This window comes from Pelobates fuscus, chromosome 3, assembly GCF_036172605.1.
Source record: "Pelobates fuscus isolate aPelFus1 chromosome 3, aPelFus1.pri, whole genome shotgun sequence".
NCBI lineage: Eukaryota > Metazoa > Chordata > Amphibia > Anura > Pelobatidae > Pelobates > Pelobates fuscus.
The window spans coordinates 16,308,621-16,330,107 of record NC_086319.1 but is presented as its reverse complement, the minus strand read 5'-3'; the positions used below and the strand labels follow the sequence as shown (position 1 = coordinate 16,330,107).

At 44.3% G+C, this 21,487-nt stretch overlaps 1 protein-coding gene across 5 annotated transcripts in view; it reads left to right on the top strand.

Annotated features, from left to right (window-relative positions):
* Positions 1–2,615: 2,615 nt before the first annotated feature.
* Positions 2,616–21,487, top strand: part of DNM1L (dynamin 1 like) — a 44,638-nt gene continuing 25,766 nt past the window's right edge. For 3 of the 5 annotated variants that reach the window (XM_063446759.1, XM_063446757.1, XM_063446755.1), the window contains exons 1-4: positions 2,616–2,799; positions 13,680–13,824; positions 19,577–19,615; positions 21,003–21,049. In XM_063446759.1, the coding sequence (XP_063302829.1) occupies positions 2,698–2,799; positions 13,680–13,824; positions 19,577–19,615; positions 21,003–21,049 (333 nt within the window). In that variant the 5' untranslated portion in view covers positions 2,616–2,697. The remainder of the gene's footprint in view (positions 2,800–13,679; positions 13,825–19,576; positions 19,616–21,002; positions 21,050–21,487) is intronic. The other 2 variants (XM_063446758.1, XM_063446756.1) reach the window with 1 other exon arrangement.

Genomic DNA, 21,487 nt, shown 5'->3' with positions numbered 1-21,487 from the left:
GCACATTTTTTTGTAGATTAAAGAGCCACATAGGTAAGTAGCGGTAGGCTGTGGATAGGACACTCGGCGGTAATGTGCCGACTTCAGGTTCTGCTCCCATCTCCATGGCATATGGCATAGATTAGGTAGCTTCCACTCGTTGTTGGAGCTTGGCCCAAAATTGTGTGCAAAGTCGGTCAAAGGCTTGCATAAAGGGGTTCACGTGGGAGGTAACAGGCGGTACAGTAGGCCCCAGAACAGTTACCATCTTAATGGTTAGATTTGCAAATTTGCAAAAGTCTCTCAGATGAGGCCATAGAACTCACCAGTGGGGACCGAGATATCCCCCACTGGTCCAAAAGTGGGGTAAAGGGCCTAAAGACAGGTTAGAACAGGTTCAGTACAAGAAAAATGTATATTTATATATAACACACGTGCGCCCCAGTGGGTAAAACAAATATAAAATAAAATGTACCCTAAATAAGATTGTAAGAAGATCCCTTCAGTCTTCTAATTCAGTATATATACAAATACAACCTATAAACCAGTATAGCAAAAAGATGGTGTAGGATGTTTAAAACACCATAAAGTGCGCAGATGCACTCACAGGATGGAGTTAAATTGCAGACAGAAAAAGGTTTCTTTAAAATTCAATGAAGGTCAAAATCTTCTTTTAAACCTTAAATATAAAGGAGAGACACAAGGACATAGTGCACCAATCTGACAGATGACAAAGTAATTTATTCAAGTTTCCACTCACAAGATACGAAGTAAAATGCCAGCATGTCACAAATCTCAAAGAAGTTCAGCTCCAAAGGCGACCTCCTGGATAAGCAGATTGGATGCAGCAGTCAAAATAAATATAAATAAAAAAACATACATATAAACAAAAAATATAAAACATAAAAAACAATAAAATAATCTTTAAAGCCTTAGTCTCTCCGCCCAACGGGTTTCGTCCTAAATAAGGACTTCCTCAGGGGAAAAATCAAATGTGTTGTATCTTCTCCTCCGTCTGCTTTTTAAATGGTGAAAAAGTAGATTCCCGCCATAAACGGACGCCAATCTTGTCGGATCTCCAACATCTGTGCTCGTTGGTCAACCACTTCCGGGTTCCAAGCCTCATTTTCGGATTTGTGTTCCGGTGGTGAAAAAGTTATTATATTATATATGTTATTATATTATATATGTGCGTTCCACAGGTGAAACGATCGAAAAAGTCCCAATCCATAAGGGAATAATAAACCAAAAGAATACAAAATGGCAAATGGTTAGAAAAAAATGAAAAATCCACAAACAAGCTGGTCACAATAGTTATAAAAGCTATAATAATACAGCGATATTGCTAAAAATATATAGGATAAAAGAACCCATAGAACTCATTGTGAAAAAATCTTAAACCACCTTTGGTGAACAAGCAATAAAAAGACAAAAAGTATAAATAAATAAGCCCCAAAAGACTAAAAATTGGTATAGACATGGAGTGTGAATTTTTTTCTGTCTGCAATTTAACTCCATTCTGTGAGTGCGTTATATATCTGCGCACTTTATGGTGTTTTAAACATCCTACACCATATTTTTGCTATACTGTAGAACAGGTTCAGGGCAGAGGATCAGATGCCTCCCTCACCTTGAACATGTCCCAAGGCTTCAGAGAAGACCAACACAGATTATATCCAATAGGGTTAACTAATTGCAAATCAGATTTTGACTTGTTAGTTCCTGGTAGATATATTCATTTCCAACTATCGCAGACTGGGTATCTCAATCTGCAGACAGACCCTACACCCCACGCCCAATTGTATATTTTTATGATGTTTTGCAATGCCTGAACAAGTGCTAGGCAGCAGACATACAGAAAGGCACGACTTTGGGATGGTCTTAAAACAGTATAAGAGGGAGTGCCGTAAAATTGACTGTAGAATTGACTGAAACTAATTGTTTAAACCAACCTATAGATGATCCCTGTCAAAACCCATGGAAAGCTCACAAGTAAGGCAGAGACAAGGCACAATGTAAATAAATACATTGTGTCCTGTGTTACAGAATACACTTAGAGGGATTACAAATCCCCAAACTAGCTTTGGGTGTCTGGGTGACCATGAGCCCCTGCCAGACTCAGAGAGAGCATTGATTACAGCTGACAGTCCAATGTCACAGCCAGGAGGCCTTGCTCAATAACACTTCCTGGTTGCTTCACGCATGACGTCAAGCTGAGGCAGCCATCTTTACTATGGGCAAACTGAAACTTCCCCTTTCCCCACAGCCATGTATTTCTAGATCTGATAATTAAGAGACTGATTCCTGCCATGTTTATATAAATAACTCTATTATACTTTGTTATCTGTGTAGAAGTACCCCATTATAGGGTGGGTTATTCGGGATGGAGGGCAGTTAGTCATGTTTTCCAATACAAACTCCTGTGGTAATAAAACTCTGCTGATTCTTATTAATCCAGCAATGTCTCATCGAACTGGTCACAAGGCTACCACTAGCCCAGCTGGCAATGTTGCCCAAATCAAACATGGCAGCTGCGTCCATGTGAGTCGGTTGGAGGACTACGTTTCCCGGCATGCTTGCGGCGTGCGCACGCGCGCTGAGTTTTTCCGCGCTGCCACGCCTCTCCCTCCCGCAAAGGCCTGTGGGCCGGGTCAATGGTTGCTTAGTGGAGGAGCCGGCGGCGGAGAGACTCCATTCATTGCGGTGACAGCCCGAGACATGGAGGCGCTCATCCCGGTCATTAACAAACTGCAGGATGTCTTCAACACGGTGGGAGCTGATGTCATCCAACTGCCACAGATCGTGGTGGTGGGGACCCAGGTAAGGGGCCACCGGGGGTCATCACCCCCCAACACCTCCCTCCTGGGTATCAATACCCCCCCCCCCCATAATGGGTATCACTAACCCCCCCCCCCACCACCACCACCTTCCTGGGTATCACTACCTCCCCCCATACTGGGTATCACTAACCCCCTCCCCCACACCTCCCTCCTGGCTATCACTACCTCACCCCCATACTGGGTATCACTACCTCACCCCCATACTGGGTATCACTAACTCCCCCCCATACTGGGTATCACTACCTCCCCCCCATACTGGGTATCACTACCTCCCCCCCATACTGGGTATCACTACCTCCCCCCCATACTGGGTATCACTACCTCCCCCCCATACTGGGTATCACTACCTCCCCCCCATACTGGGTATCACTACCTCCCCCCCATACTGGGTATCACTACCTCCCCCCCCATACTGGGTATCACTACCTCCCCCCCCATACTGGGTATCACTACCTCCCCCCCCATACTTGGTATCACTACCTCCCCCCCCATACTGGGTATCACTACCTCCCCCCCCATACTGGGTATCACTACCTCCCCCCCCATACTGGGTATCACTACCCCCCCCTTCCCATACTGGGTATCACTACCCCCCCCCCTTCCCATACTGGGTATCACTACCCCCCCCCCTTCCCATACTGGGTATCACTACCCCCCCCCCCCTTCCCATACTGGGTATCACTACCCCCCCCCCCTTCCCATACTGGGTATCACTACCCCCCCCCCTTCCCATACTGGGTACCACTACCCCCCCCCCCTTCCCATACTGGGTACCACTACCCCCCCCCCCCTTCCCATACTGGGTATCACTACCCCCCCCTTCCCATACTGGGTATCACTACCCCCCCCTTCCCATACTGGGTATCACTACCCCCCCCTTCCCATACTGGGTATCACTACCCCCCCCCTTCCCATACTGGGTATCACTACCCCCCCCCTTCCCATACTGGGTATCACTACCCCCCCCCCTTCCCATACTGGGTATCACTACCCCCCCCCCCCCTTCCCATACTGGGTATCACTACCCCCCCCCCCTTCCCATACTGGGTATCACTACCCCCCCCCCTTCCCATACTGGGTATCACTACCCCCCCCCCCTTCCCATACTGGGTATCACTACCCCCCCCCCCTTCCCATACTGGGTATCACTACCCCCCCCCTTCCCATACTGGGTATCACTACCCCCCCCTTCCCATACTGGGTATCACTACCCCCCCCCCTTCCCATACTGGGTATCACTACCCCCCCCTTCCCATACTGGGTATCACTACCCCCCCCCCTTCCCATACTGGGTATCACTACCCCCCCCTTCCCATACTGGGTATCACTACCCCCCCCCCCCCCCTTCCCATACTGGGTATCACTACCCCCCCCCCCCTTCCCATACTGGGTATCACTACCTCCCCCCCATACTGGGTATCACTACCTCCCCCCCATACTGGGTATCACTACCTCCCCCCCATCATACTGGGTATCACTACCTCCCCCCCCCCATACTGGGTATCACTACCTCCCCCCCCCATACTGGGTATCACTACCTCCCCCCCCATACTGGATATCACTACCTCCCCCCCCATACTGGGTATCACTACCTCCCCCGCCATACTGGGTATCACTACCTCCCCCCCCATACTGGGTATCACTACCTCCCCCCCCCCATACTGGGTATCACTACCCCCCCCCCTTCCCATACTGGGTATCACTACCCCCCCCCCTTCCCATACTGGGTATCACTACCCCCCCCTTCCCATACTGGGTATCACTACCCCCCCCTTCCCATACTGGGTATCACTACCCCCCCCCTTCCCATACTGGGTATCACTACCCCCCCCCCTTCCCATACTGGGTATCACTACCCCCCCCCCTTCCCATACTGGGTATCACTACCCCCCCCCCCCCTTCCCATACTGGGTATCACTACCCCCCCCCCCCCTTCCCATACTGGGTATCACTACCCCCCCCCCCTTCCCATACTGGGTATCACTACCCCCCCCCTTCCCATACTGGGTATCACTACCCCCCCCCTTCCCATACTGGGTATCACTACCCCCCCCCCTTCCCATACTGGGTATCACTACCCCCCCCTTCCCATACTGGGTATCACTACCCCCCCCCTTCCCATACTGGGTATCACTACCCCCCCCCTTCCCATACTGGGTATCACTACCCCCCCCCTTCCCATACTGGGTATCACTACCCCCCCCCCTTCTCATACTGGGTATCACTACCTCCCCCCCCCCTTCTCATACTGGGTATCACTACCTCCCCCCCTTCCCATACTGGGTATCACTACCCCCCCTTCCCATACTGGGTATCACTACCCCCCCTTCCCATACTGGGTATCACTACCCCCCCTTCCCATACTGGGTATCACTACCCCCCCCCCTCCTTCCCATACTGGGTATCACTACCCCCCCCTTCCCATACTGGGTATCACTACCCCCCCCCCCTTCCCATACTGGGTATCACTACCCCCCCCCCCTTCCCATACTGGGTATCACTACCCCCCCCCCTTCCCATACTGGGTATCACTACCCCCCCCCCCTTCCCATACTGGGTATCACTACCCCCCCCCTTCCCATACTGGGTATCACTACCCCCCCCCTTCCCATACTGGGTATCACTACCCCCCCCCCCCCTTCCCATACTGGGTATCACTACCCCCCCCCCCCTTCCCATACTGGGTATCACTACCCCCCCCCCTTCCCATACTGGGTATCACTACCCCCCCCCCCCCTTCCCATACTGGGTATCACTACCCCCCCCCCCTTCCCATACTGGGTATCACTATCCCCCCTTCCCATACTGGGTATCACTATCCCCCCTTCCCATACTGGGTATCACTATCCCCCCCTCCTCTTGGGTATCACTACCTCCCCCCCCCCCCCCGCTCTCTTGGGTATCACTACCTCCCCCCCTCTGCTCTCTTGGGTATCACTACCTCCCCCCCCCTCTGCTCTCTTGGGTATCACTACCTCCCCCCCCCCCTCTGCTCTCTTGGGTATCACTACCTCCCCCCCCCGCTCTCTTGGGTATCACTACCTCCTCCCCCCTGCTCTCTTGGGTATCACTACCTCTACCTCCCCCCCCCCTCCTCTCTTGGGTATTACTACCTCCCCCCCCATCTATTTTGGGTGTCACTACCTCCCCTCCCCCTCCTCTTTTGGGTATCACTACCTCCCCTCCCCCTCCTCTTTTGGGTATCGCTACCTCCCCTCCCCCTCCTCTTTTGGGTATCGCTACCTCCCCTCCCCCTCCTCTTTTGGGTATCGCTACCTCCCCTCCCCCTCCTCTTTTGGGTATCGCTACCTCCCCTCCCCCTCCTCTTTTGGGTATCGCTACCTCCCCTCCCCCTCCTCTTTTGGGTATCGCTACCTCCCCTCCCCCTCCTCTTTTGGGTATCGCTACCTCCCCTCCCCCTCCTCTTTTGGGTATCGCTACCTCCCCTCCCCCTCCTCTTTTGGGTATCGCTACCTCCCCTCCCCCTCCTCTTTTGGGTATCGCTACCTCCCCTCCCCCTCCTCTTTTGGGTATCGCTACCTCCCCCCCCCCCTCCTCTTTTGGGTATCGCTACCTCCCCCCCCCCCTCCTCTCTTGGGTATCACTACCTCCCACCTCATCTTATTCCCTGCCCCCCCCATTTAATATACCCCATCTAATACACAGCCCCCCATTTATACCCTGACCCTCAATTATATACAGCCCACCATCTAATACACAGCCCCCATTTATGCACAGTCGCCATCTAATACACTGCCACCATCTAACACACTGCACCATTTAATAACCCCATTTAATACACTACCCCTATTTAATACTCCATCTAATACACTACAGCCCATTTGTACACTGCCCCGCATCTAACATGCTGACCCCCTATTTAATATGCTGCCCCATCTAATACATTCAATTTAACACGCTGCCCCATCTAATAACCCCGTCTAACAAGCCCAATACGCCTCGCCCCCCCCCCTTTCATTCAATACGCCGGTCCCCCATTCATCCAATACAATGCCTTCTGCCCATCTTATCCCACCCATCACTAGCGTTCCTTCTTGTCCCCATCAGTCACCTGCCACATAGCTCATGCTCATTTTTCCTTCTCATCCGTTTCCCACTCCTTCCGTAACTCATGAAGAAAGCATGTGATAGCAGCAGCCAATCAGATTCTGTGGTTTGCTACACAGTACAGGCAACAGGAAAAGGTTATTTGAACCCTTTAAAATGATCATGTTTTATAAAAGTGTTTCTCTGAGATAATGGCGTCTTACCCTGTGCAGAAACTGCAGCAAAATGGAAAAGTGACAGAATAATAAGTTATTTTGTAGCCATTTATGCAGGAAAATAGATGCAAAAGTGAACCATTCTTTACCTCACCTTTATTTTAACTGCGTCCTCTAACTTGCTTTATCACTGAGCCTGGAAAGATGCAATGGTCTCCAGTTTGTTTGTATAAAACCCATCCGGACATTTTTACATGTACTGTGTGGGGCAGATGTAAAATACGACCAAAGCGCTCATGCTTAGTTTTACAGACTGCACTATTATTTATACCTTCTTTATATGGACCATCTATCACATACAGTATAGTAAAAGAAACTCCATGTCTGATTCGAGCTATTTAGTGCTATACGTCTCGGTTCATGTCGTTATATAGTTCAGCATATTATGGGCTGACATTGCTCCCATCCCCCACTTATCCTGCCAGGTTTCTGGGTGCTTGGATCGGGGAACACATGGGATTAAACAGCAAAGCAGGATACACTGGAATTACATTTTTGTTACAAGGACACTATAAGCACCAAAACAACTATCCTTTATAGAATGGTTTCGGAATATAGATCATGCGCCACTGACCCCACTCTAAAATTCTCTGTTGGGCATTATTAACGAGGCTCTCTCTACATTTTGCTGTTAACCTGCAACAAATGTTTTTACTTACCTGGAATCCAGCGCTGGGTAAAGCTTTGACATTACGCGGTCCTGTCACATACTTCTTATGGAGCATTTTGCCATCTCAGAGCGCATGGGTGCAGTCTGAGGAAGGAATGGAGTGGGAAGCGCTCAACTTGGTAAAAGAGGGGACATTAAGGGGACATTGCAGGCTCTGGGAGGAGCTTAACATGTCTGTGGCCAGTTTGCCATGCGCAGAGACAGCTGGCCTGTTTTACGCACAGAATTGACATTTAGCGGTCTGGGTTTCAAAAGTGCAGATTACTCTCAATGTGCAGTGTTTTTGAAGCAGAAACGCTGAAATTATAAACTCCAACCACTATGGCCACTTCTAAAAGCACAAATGTCTTGGCTTGCCTTAATGCTGTGAATATTGCAGCAACCTCTTGAATGTGATTAAAGTTCAAGTAACAAAGCAAGAGAACTTCTAAAATAAACACACTGCTGTAAGATCCAATTGAAAAAAACAAACAATTTTTTTTCCCCATGCAGGCTGTGTGAGTAACATACAAGGGAGGTGTGGCTAGGGCTGCATAAACAGAAACAAAGTGATTTAAATGGACACTATAGTCACCTTAACAACTTTAGCTTAATGAAGCAGTTTTGGTGTATAGAACATGCCCCTGCAGCCTCACTGCTCAATCCTCTGCCATTTAGGAGTTAAATCCCTTTGTTTATGAACCCTAGTCACACCTCCCTGCATGTGACTTGCACAGCCTTCCATAAACACTTCCTGTAAAGAGAGCCCTATTTAGGCTTTCTTTATTGCAAGTTCTGTTTAATTGAGATTTTCTTATCCCCTGCTATGTTAATAGCTTGCTAGACCCTGCAAGAGCCTCCTGTATGTGATTAAAGTTCAATTTGGAAATTGAGATACAATTATTTAAGGTAAATTACATCTGTTTGAAAGTGAAACCAGTTTTTTTTTTCATGCAGGCTCTGTCAATCGTAGCCAGGGGAGGTGTGGCTAGGGCTGCATAAACAGAAACAAAGTGATTTAACTCCTAAATGACCGTGAATTGAGCAGTGACATTGCAGGGGAATGATCTATACACTACAACTGCTTTATTTAGCTAAAGTTGTTTTGGTGATTTGAGTGTCCTAATAAATGTAACATAATTTAGTTCACTGAGCTCACTATTTTTTTCCATTTTATTGTCCATCTAATTCCTTACTATTCTGGATTTCATCTGCTTTGAAGGAACACTCAAAGCTCTTTAACCACTGTGTTGTGTCACAGGGCTTATATTAGGGTTATATTAGTTATGGTACCAGGAGTGCCCTGGTGCCGTCTCAGTATAATGTGCCAAACCCTTTTAGAATGGATTACCGCTTACCTGGGTTTGCCAGGTACATGTGCCGTATCCAGTCTTCTGTTGTAGTAGAAGGTTGCCGTGTTAGTCCAGTAATGTAGATGAAAAATAGTGAAGTAACGCTGTTTCTTTTAACACCTTTTTATTGGAATTCCTTAGTGATGGACTCTCTGGATTTCCACCCTTTTGATTTATAAACCTATCCGATCCAGGATTTAGCTCTTTAGCTGAGATTGCCCAGTTGATTCTCTCATCCAATGAGCACGATATGCTTAGCTAGGTGGACTTTAACAGATTCTCTTTCAAACTGACCGCGGTGCCTGGTGGGACCCAGGGAAGCTTTCGAACAATTCTAAAATGACACCGGGTAGGCACCAACACACTCCTGGCATCGTAACCACTAAAGTCTGATGTAGTGGCTATGGTGCTTGGAGTGTCCCTTTTAACCCCTTAAGGACACATGACGTGTCTGACACGTCATGATTCCCTTTTATTCCAGAAGTTTGGTCCTTAAGGGGTTAAGACTTGCCCTGGTGACCAACATTTATGGGTCTTTCCCAACACAGTCTTTTGCCATTGGCTTCCACCTTTCAAACATCATGGCTGCAGGTTCAGTTCCCAGCTCAGTGAACTCTGGTTTTATCATATTGAGGTCAGTAAAATGAGTTGTTAGGTTGTCTAATAGCAGAACAAGTCCTAAGCAATGTGAGCAGTGTTTATAGTAATTAATGATCATTTTCTTTCCAGTTTACAAGCAGCGGCGCTGTTATTTCTCCAAATGTGGCATTTGTTGCTGTGTCGGGGAAGAGGTCTATGTCACATAAACTCCATGAAGACATCTGGAAATAATAGCAGAGAAATCAATATCATTATTTAATTATGAAAGGAAAAACAGAATCAGCTGATCATTTCATAGAGCCGAATCTAATTCAGCTTGCTGGCATTGGGTGCGTCCTGCTCTGATTCTGCACGAATACAGCGGGCATTGAATGCCCTCCCTGTCTGTTATAGCAAGTCACTATTCTCCTGACCCACCTAAGGTTACTGGGGATTCACACATTTCATAGCCCACCTAACAGAGCTGCGTGGTGGGAGTTGGTAACCATTAAATAGCTGCAATATAGAGTATGATCAAATAAATGGCTGAGGATCATAGGGATTGTAGTTGGGTTCTTTGCTTCTCTGCAGTTTTTTTTTTTCCTTCTATGTATTGTCTCACTATATGATCTACACATTAATGATTATTAGTAAAGGACTGTTAGAGGTCGCATGCTCGGATCTCCAGTGGTCACAGTGTATGGGAGAGTGTGCATCATCGTTATAAATAGATTGTTTATTCTATAAGATCCTAATAAACATGTGTCTGTCTGCCTTTTTTTTTTTGCCAGTCTCTTCCGGTTCCCAAGCAATCCATGTGGCCCAGCCACCGTGTAGGGTTTGTCAATATCTCTTGGAATAAACCCTAGACTGTTTCTAGGCCATGGGAACCACTGGCTTAAAGGTATAGTATACCTGTTTGCTATATTTACTTTTTTTAAAAAAAAAACTTTAAAATACTGAATCCTTTTCATTCGTGTCCGTGTGACCTAGGCCCAACAGTCGGAGCCAGCACCAGCGTGTACACCTGCAAGGCTAATTATTGCTTAGTCCAAATTACAACCTCTAATGGGGAGAGAGAGAGAAACTGCAACCCAGAGCAGAACTGCAATCTGTTTAGAACATGACAAATAGCCGTTGCTATGTTTAAAGAACTAAAGTCACCCAGACTGCTTCATCTCGGTGGTGCTGTCATTTTAACCATGCATTGGAAAGCATTACGGGTTTTATAAACTCAATGTATACATTGCCGGACTGGCATACAGATAGCCGGCACAGACACCGTACATCTCACGTGACAGATGTTTACAGGGCAGCATTTAATACAGTACATTTCTATCAGCTTGGATGTGTGTGCAGTGCTCTATGGGAAGAATTCGATTGGACCATTGCTGGAGGATAACGTGGCGGGAGGCAGTGAGGCGAGCAGAAGAGCTTTGTATTCCTAACGCTAGGGTGTTCTATGAAAGCCTACTAGTTTTCCTGGCACCATAGCTTCCCCTCCGTCAAGGTGCATTTTATGTTCCCAATGTAACAAAATAAGTTTACATTACGTTCTCCATTCTGTATTTGTTTGTTCCATTTCTTTTGCTTATGGCTTTCATATTTCCAGACATTAGGATGTACACCAATAGGTGATATTTCCATTCTCTGTACCCATTCCTGTCCCCATACTCCTCCCTTCTGTATGGGAATGTTACACACGGATTGCAACACGTAGTCACTGTGTTTAGATTTTGTGAGGGCGTGTGCTACACGTGTTTCCACGCTTTGTGATTATTCGGTATAAATATTACCTTTTCTACTACGTGAAATATTAACTTATATCTTTGGGCTGCAACGTCCATCGCCTTATGTTTTTTGTTTTATTCTCCCCCCCCTTCCCTCCCCAAGCCTGTTTTTATTTTTATTTTATTTATTTTTTTTGTCAGTGAGCGAGTGCCAAGCAGTTGTATAAAACAGTTACCCTGACTATCTATCTGTAGAATACTCCGGGAACACAGCAGCTCACACTATCAGTTTGCTTTTTCTCTCTAAAAAAAAAAAAAAATTACTTTTGTTTTTTGTGTGTAGAAATCACTTGATGTTCTTATCACAGTAACTGCCAATGCATGTACAGTGCAAAGGTTAACAATCTCCTTCCCAGCAGGTTTTATAGGAAAGTAATAATGTATACAGACACACAATTCTTTTGTTTGTGTGTTGGAGTACTAGTTTGTGTCCTGTGTTAAAGGAACACCATGGCGTTCGCAATACAACCCTGTATTACAAAGTACAATGGAAGAGCCTCCAGTGGCTGTCGGCTTAAGACAACGCTTCTGGGTTTAACCCTGCAATATAATCATTCCCGTTTCTAAATAAACTGCAGTGTTTTACAATGCAGGGATTAAATGACCACCACTGCACCCACACTAGTTAATTGAAATGACGTCATATTGGACGTATAATAATTTGACAGCTGAGAATGTACAGAAAATAAAGAAATTGGATCGTGGGCAAAGAGCGGTAAATAACAGTCTTCGCTCATTCAGGGTTACTCACCGGCAACCGCTTTGTAAAATTCAATCTAAAATATCTAGGCTGCGATTAGAACAGAGCTGGAGAATAGTTCCAAACCGGCTCTTTTAGCCTCGATTTTAGGATCTAGATTTAATTTTCAGAAGTTCAAAGTTTGGTGAAATCCTTATTCTATATGTGGAACATAGACGGTACCATTATATGGCAGCACACAGGATAATGTCAATCTTTGCTGAAGGAAAGCAATTTATAAAGTTATATATTTTTTTTATTCTTTAATTTATTCGAAGTGCATGGCTAATTACACAAGATGAAATTGGTGAATAACATTGCATATAGTATACATGTAAATGACAAGATATGCTGCACTTCTTTTTTTTATAAAAAAAAAGGTAACGAGTGAGTAGCCTTATTGTCTAGAAAAACATATAATGTAGCATTCGATTTGAACTGGCAATAAGTATTAGGAAATATGCATAGTGACTGAGTTAGCAGTATTGGGATTAGCGGGGTGGCCCCACTGCGCTGTAGTGTGCGAGTTACCGGTTGTAATTAAACAAGAGTTGTTATGCAGTTGGGACACTTGTTAAGTCATTGCATATGTTAAAGTAAGTGACATGTTTGAAACACGCTGAAAACGAAAGAAAAAAAAAACGGAACACATAAATTTAACTGTATGCTTTGCCAGGGTGTAAAATAAGGTGTAAAATCAAGGTGTAAAATAAGACTGGTTAATTACCAGCTGGTCATTAGTGACCGTTGGTTAAGTGCAGACTGGTAGTGTATGTGCTGCTATACTGCTGAGATGAGGCATGGATAGGGAGGCATAACATAATAGGGAGCAACGATTCAATGAATGAAAAATAACTGTATTGAGTGAGAACCGTAACTCAGCCTCTGCAGATAGTCCCCGCGGCTGCAATCCTTCACCCAATGCCGCTAGTGTGCAGGTACAGATAGTCCCTTCTTTGGTCCGGTCTGGTGTTTTTTGATTCCATGCATCTCTATGAGGAAATGCTGATTGGCCAGGGTTGTGTTTGACTTGTGCTGGCTCTGCCTCTTTTCTGCCTCCTTGACCGTCTTAGCCAATCCTATGGGGAAGCATTGGGATTGGCTCAGAGAATCACTTCTGATGTCAGCCAAGCAGGCAGATCCGGGACAGAGCCAGCAGCAACAGACTATAGAATATGATTTGACTATATTTAGGGAGACCAGGGGGGGGGCAGATGGTGGTTTTAATGGAAATAGATGTTTGTGTTCCTGACCCTATAGTGATCCTTTAAAAATTTTATTATTTTTTAATATTTGACCAGTTTATTGCTATTATTCATTTTACTTGCACTGTGTGGGATTTGTTTTCCCAACAACGACCTAAAATACTTGTGATAGGTATTAGCATTTTCCATTGATACTTGGCGAATCTTATTTTCATAATTTTGATTTGTGATTTTTTTTTTTATTTTTTTTTTTTCTTCTCTAGAGTAGCGGAAAGAGCTCCGTCCTGGAAAGTTTGGTGGGTCGCGACCTCCTGCCACGAGGTACCGGTATAGTGACCAGAAGGCCCCTGATCCTACAGCTGGTTCATGTTTCTGCAGACGATCACCGTAAGACCACTGATGAGAACGGTAATGGACTATGGCATATCTGTGTCTTTTTAACTTTATTATATTATTATTACCAGCCATATTGTTTATTGTTGCTGGAGATAATGTAAACTCTGCCTGTTGCGTTTTCTAACTGATGGCTAACTGCACCAAATGTTATGCAAGGGCTTCTCTACTTCCAATTTTGTTTTGAATGGAATACCATTTTTATTTTTGGGACATTTAAACATACCAGGTTTCAGATAAAAGGCTCATTATTTACATCTACAAGTTTAGACCACCCAGGTGCAGTGAAAGAATAGATAAAATAAAATAAAAAGGATAGTTACTTCCTTTTTCTCGTCAGGTAAAACAAGAGGATTCCTCTTAATCCTCACAAATATGGAAACGAAATAGAATGTACCTAAACATATAAAGATAAAAGAAAAATACGCTCATAGGGGATTAAGGGGCATTTGTGTTTGTACGTTAATCCCCCCTATGAGCGTATTTTTATTTTATCTTTATATGTTTAGGTACATTCTATTTTGTTTTCATTATTTACATCATAATTTTATAGGAAACTAGATTTCAGACCTTTTTTTTATATATATATAATTTATATTTATTATATGATTGGATTTTCTTATTGCTGAGATTTGAAAATGTATGAGACGCGTGTATATTTGTGGACATATTTGAGTTGGATTCTCCCTCTGGTACAACAAAAATTTATTTTCAAACGTCTTGGTGGTAGGAGGTAATTTCATGTAAATATTTATACCTACCTACCGCGTAGTGACGTAACCTGTATAGGGAAAAAGTTGGTTGAAGTGGGCCGGAACCGACGTATGCGATAGGCCAGTAAATAAAGTGTACCATGCCAAAGAATATTTATTAATACAAAGAAAAACACCTTAAGATTAATTTCCTGTACCGACTGAGATATTCATCTTCATATTCAGCTTCATTGAGCTGAGGTGGTCTGGGTGCATATAGTGGACCTTTAAGCCAGTAAAACCTACTAAAAAGGGGCTGGGATGTTGTGTAGTCAACTTGGCAAAACATACCTGAAGTCAATTCTCGTGCTCGTTATGTCAGAAATTATAGTCGTAACCTATTGAAAAATTGAATGGGACGTGTTGTAGTGTGGGTACGTGAATGATAGGGGCAATGCCCTCTTATTTTTTATTTTATTTTTTTAAATATATATATTAACTTATATGACTCCCACTAAAGGAGGTGGAGAGGGGAAGAAAAGGCCTATACCTAATGATAACAAAGATGAGTATATATAATTTAATATGCATATACGCCAACAAAACTCCTAAATATAGTACCCCCTAAGAAGACCACCTGCTCACTAAAATAGGATTTGAGGTCTGAAGCACAAATGCTGCTCTAAATTCCAACCTCAAAATCTGTAAAGTATAATCAGACATGACTCATAAAATCCGTTTGCAAGCAAGCCGTATTGTGTATCGTAACCTTCTAATAATTAACATATCGAAGGTAAGGCCTGCTTGTAGAATCCTTAGAACCAGATCAAAGAACTATTACACAGAGAGAATCTAGAACCAGCGATCCCCCTAAATAATAATGATCACCGTATAAAGTACTGACTAGAACTGAAACATGACATTACATTCTTAATTCAGATCTATAAATCTTCCAACACCTGCATAAAAGAAAACGCAGTTAACCTAGTAAGAGAGTCTCTAATCCCATACAACAGTAAGCACATCTATACCAAATGTTATATTAGGTGGTGAACGCTAGAGGGCCACAAGCCAAACCTTTCTATGCTGTTCGTGCAGACCAGGAAACCATGGCAACGTATCGCGTTATATGCCAAGCGTTCGTGAGAGCAAAGGCGCGACTGTCTGGAATCGGCTAGCTTTAGCTTGTGACCCTAGACGAGGATTCGTTTGTAAATGACGGCAATAGAGCTTTCGTGCCCGTCTACCTATAAAAATGTGCCACAAACTACCCGTTTGTATGGGGGGAACAAAGCCGAATGGGGGAGGCAGCGTGGATGGTAAGGAGAGCAACCAAACAGATAATTGAAACTAATGCAAAGGTGAAAGGAAAGGATCAAACCATGAGGACGTCAATGGAGTGTGCCGGCGTGACTATCGGCCCACAGGTTCGGAGGTCAGACAGGAGCTTCCGGTTCGGAAGGCCGTCCGGGAGACCATCGGAGGTGCAGGCTATAGCAACGAACAGGGGGAACCAGATAGCAGGAGACAGAAGCTTACACGGACAGGTAGTAGCGAGATGGCGGTCTGTATCAGCATGCAGATCGCCAGACCAATCACGGTAGGGTAGGTAGGAGTCCCATATGCCCCTCCCACAACTCCAGGCAAAGCCTTAACATGAAATGACCTCCTACCACCAAGACGTTTGAAATCTTTTTTTTTTTTTTTTTTAATTATATATATATATATATATATATATATATATATATATATATATATATATATATATATATATATATATATATATATAATTATACCCTCAAATGTAAAAACCAATATTTCTGTTTTCCAGTGAGTATCTCTGAACACTGTGCAGTTTATTTTTCCTTCCAGATGTGTGTAACTAGGGGAACGGGTGGTTTTAATCTGCTTGTTTTTAGTTTGTTCGACTTTTTTCAAATGAGAATTCAAGAATTCATACTGTTGTAATTGTCATGTGGTAGCTGTGTTTGTTTATACATTAAACGGGCGTTAATAATACTATAAATATGTCCACACTTTTTTTCGCGGCCACAGAAATGCAACACCTGGGGGTGGATCCTAATTGGACTTTTAAAAGGAGCAATACAAATTAATAGTTTTTTATGGCAGAATGAGGCTTTACATTTGTAGTAAATGCGATATTAAAGGAACACTATAGTGTTAGGACTACAGCTTTGTACTCCTAAAACTGTAATGCTGGAGTAGCAGTTTAGGTCCCAGTCCCCCTCAGAGTTGAGTTAAAAGGGTTTTTTTTTTTTTTCCATTGCTGCTCTGGTCTCGCAGCAGCTGGCTCCGCCTCCAGAGCTGAGATCATCAGTCCTGACGATCTCAGCAAATTCAAAGCTTAGCCATAGGAAAGCATTGGGAAGCTATTGTGCATGCACAGCACAATGCCACGCAGCACAAATCCGCATCTCATCATAGAGATGTTTTGAATCAGTGCATCTCTGTGTGGAGTGTTCCATTTAGGTGCTGCACACAATGAATGACTGAGATATGAAGCACCCCTAGTGGCCGTCTCAGTGACTGCACCTAGAGGTGTTACTAGGCACCAATGTAAACACTGCCTTTTTTCATGAAAAGGCAGTGGTCACTTTAAAAAGCCTGCAGGGACAGACTATAGACACTAGAACAACCTCATTAAACTGCAGTGGTTCTGGTGACACTAGTGTCCCTTTAAAAACGTAATCAAGTTAAATTGTAGAACTGACAGTTGAGTGTACAGGAAGCGATGTCCCTGGAGAATACTGGGGTCAAAGCAAAGGACGATATGGAAATAAAAGTGTTTTGCTAAAGAGGAAAGTGTGTATTCTGTGTCCTGTTGGAAACGAGATTTATTTTATAGAAATCATTAGATATGTTCTGATTGTTGATATTGCCTTTCTCGTATACCAAATGCCCTTTTGGGAATTTTGGGTACTCCAGCCTAATACTCCCTATCTTACAGCTCCTCTCTTAAGCACAGCTTCATTTATCCTATGTGAATCGGATACATTATCTATACAGTGCATATAAAACACAAGCTGGGATTCAAACCTGCAGTGTCCCTTTAATATAATTGTGGCGCCCACTCGGAATGGGGATACGGGTCTCACAGCCAAGGATGTTCTTTTACTCTGCTCTGGAGCTCTACTGCGCCGGATCCAGTGATTATAGCAAGCTGAGTAATTATAACTTTCCCCCACAGACATTAGTTGAGACTTAATGCTGGGAGTGAACTGGTTTAATGGGACATGGTACATGCAATTTATACACAGAACCCCAGCCATACAGTTCAACACAAACCCCTCCCCGGCGTCCCTGTGTCTGGGAGATAATGGAGTTCAAGACCGGTAACTCAATTATCTCTGTTACAGGGACCCACACAGAAAACACCCCAATACACATGCAGTTTTTCCAGGGACCCCCACAAGTCCTATACACCCGGACCTGAGCGCCCAAGTTGTCCAAATAGTGCTTGAATCTATTTAGTAGAACATCAACGCAATCCGGGTAAGGTTTTGACTGACCGGCCATGTGGTCATCGCCTAAAAGAGTAACAGAGTGAAATAGGTCTCTGTTCGGGAGTTCCTGCATTTGTATAAATGTGTTTTCGCTTCTGGTTCCAGGGAGCAAATGTTCCTTATGTTCGTGCGAACACTTTGCCTAAAGAATGCTCTCCTACAACGTTTGGAGAAGAAACAGGCGGTGATAGAAGTTCAGTGGTGTTCGCAAGTTAATCTGTCCGATTTTTAGTTCCATGCACTCGATGTCCGAACAGCGCTGCCTGCTTTTGTGCGACAAGATGGCCGCTGATTCATTTCCCACGCGTTCGCTCATGTGAATGGCGGCCACCCAGCAGAACACTTGAGTTAACGTGGTGTTAACGAATTAGTGAAGTATCAAGAGAGGTCAGCAGGGTTAACAAGCCAAGAGGTGGTCTGATTATGGGGGTAAAAGGGGGTGTTTTGGTATTTTGTTCGGTTACTGAACCATAAGTAAAAATGAACTGCCAGCAGTTGTTCGTTGACTGGGTGTCCTGTCACAATAATATTCGTTATTGTCTATGCTATTAAAGGATGAGATACTGTGTGTAAACTGATAGCAGGTGCAGTGTGGCTTATATCTGTTTTATGAAACCATTCCACTCATCCTATGTGAGTAATGTGACTGCAGCTGCTGGAGACGGGTTTATGGGATAAGATCAACCCTGACTGATCAGATTGAGAGGACCCTGATTGGTGCAGTCTCTTCCTGGTTAGGGAGGGACCTGATTCTGCAGTCAACGTCTTTAAGCTGTGATGATTGAGGGCTTACTTAGCGACCGGGTACGCACCAAAAATCACTTTATCTAACTGAAGTGATTTTGGGGCATATATATAGTGCCCAAGCAGCGTTACAGAAACGTGCTGTTTTTGAGAATCTGTGCTGTTTACTTTTTGCCGTTTTCACTCCACCAGCACCAATCAGACACACAATAATTTAATCTATTTTACATATGGTACCAGCATGCAAAGTATGCTGACGCTGGATGTGGAGTGTCGGTGATTCTCATATAGAAGCCCGGCATTGACCGATCGCAGTGATGGCTATACATGCACCGTATGCCCCCAGTGCTTCTCTGTGACGGTCTGTTCCATGACGTTTGCTTAGGATTCTAGAGTACTTTGGAAAATGTCTTCCACCAACATCCACAGTGCTGGAATTGCATTTCGCTGATTCAGAGACACCTCTAATGCCCATTGTACCTTCTTACCCTGTTTGTATGTTGGTTGGTTGTACTAGTTATATGGATTGTGTGTGGAGAGTTCCTTTAAACTTTGTACTGATCGGACAACTTGCGATCTCTCACAGTGTTTTGTTTATCTATAATGCCCATTCATTGGGAATGTTCTCATTGTCATTAATAACTGTGTTTATCTTCCGTATGTCTGTCCATGTCTCCATGTGTTTTTACATCTCATTAAGACTCACTGTTATTGTTCTTTCACGGTAGGGAAGGTGCCGACATTGAGTCTCTGATCCGCCCTAAACTCAGTAACGCCTCTTTCTCTGCTGTTTCTCTTTAATTCCAGAACTCGACTCCTGGAAAAATCCGAGACTCCTTTCCAAAGGTTTCCAGATTCCTATTTCCCCCTGTTTCTTTACCTCCTGCATGTGTTTTGGGCCCCTTTCAATGGTGGGGTCTGTTTATAGAATTCCTTGGCTGTCAGAACCTGTGTATTAATCTGTCATCTGCTCTCTGCTATAGAGATTTTAGTTAAAAAGTATTTATTTTGCAGGTTTCACTTTTTCTTTTAGCTTCACATTCCAGCCATCATTGTCCACATTTATTGTTCTGTACAAAATCCCCCCCATCCTGCATGCAGCATTGTGTATTCTCTCAATCTTCTTCCTTTCTGAAGCTTACTTAGAATTGTATTGGCTCTCCATCCGCTGTCGTACATGTTATTAATAGGACAGAAAATGTGATTATTGTAATTGGTGTTCTGTTATTTCTTTTTTTATTTTGTAAGTATACGTTTATGAACCGTTTTGATGAAATATGCATTTCACAGAAAGATATATTTTAGTGTGTTTTAATACAATTTGCCTAGAAATATTTTTTTAAAATATTTGGATTGCTTAACTTGTGGCAGCTGTTTTTGCAGTTATTCCAGTTTCTGTTCGTCCATTACTCGGCCGTGTTACTCACACGAGAGTAACTAAGCAAACAGACCGTTTCTGTTGCTGTTTTTTTTACAGTGTATGACTTGGTTTAGATGTAACAGAAAATGCCTGCAGCCTCTCACATTGGCCAAACCCAGTCATGAGCTTCCAGCACCTGACGTGGCTGCTGTTCATTTATTGATAGTTTTAGGCTTATCCACGACACTTCTGAATTCCAGAAAATAGCAGAATAGCATTTTTTTTAACCAAACTGTCAAAATTGTAGAGTTGGAGAATGCTTCCAATTCAGCTTTTCTGGGGGCATAAGTTATGTATTTCCTGTGTTCCTATGTGACTGTTTGTGGTTTAGTGAAAACTCCCTGTTGGAGTTATACGGGTAACCAATGGGTAATCTTTGAGCCGGTGTATAACCACAATTCTATAGACTGGCAAAGCATTGTTGTAGTGCTGCAATCAGCTGGTGGGTGCTAGGCTACACATGAGGTATAGGCACTCACTACATCTAGCTGATACTGAATTCCAGAGGTTAGCGGGGGAAGATGTGTGGTTTTTGAGCAGGGCTCCCTTAAAGAGTTCTTTTGTAAAAAGTTCATTTTCCAAACCTTTGAAACAATCGCACCCTGCCATAGCCATGAATGATGGTGAATGCAAACTGCAGGTTGTTTGGTTAGAGCTTCCTCACGTCACTGAGTGCTCTCACTGGCAGCTTGTCCCCAAATACAAGGAATGTTGTGGGTATTGATTGAATGAAACTGTAAATCACAGATACAGATTGAATCTCACTCAATCTGTTATGGAAATGGTGTAATTCCTGTTCTGTCTCTGTTATAGGAGTTGATGCGAGTGAATGGGGAAAATTCCTTCACACAAAGAACAAGGTATGATTATAATGTTAATCTCACTATGTATTCCATCTGATAACTCTCCAAAGCACCTCATTCCTTATCTCACTACAATACTACAATTTGACATTCAGGGCTATCTGTCCGCTCCAGGTTGGCTGAGACTGGCATTGATGATGTAGAAGTATATATTCATTCAGTGGGACTGGAGAGGGAGCACTGGGGGTGCCATGCAGAGACCCACTGCTTCTAAAAAGTTTATACCTGGGGAATACACAGAGTATTGCCTAAATAACCATGGCACTGTGCTAGAATAGTAATAATAATACCCCGAGCGGTACTGGTAGGAATACCCCGAGCGGCACTGGTAGGAATACCCCGAGCGGCACTGGTAGTACTGCCCCGAGCGGCACTGGTAGTACTGCCCCGAGCGGCACTGGTAGTACTGCCCCGAGCGGCACTGGTAGTACTGCC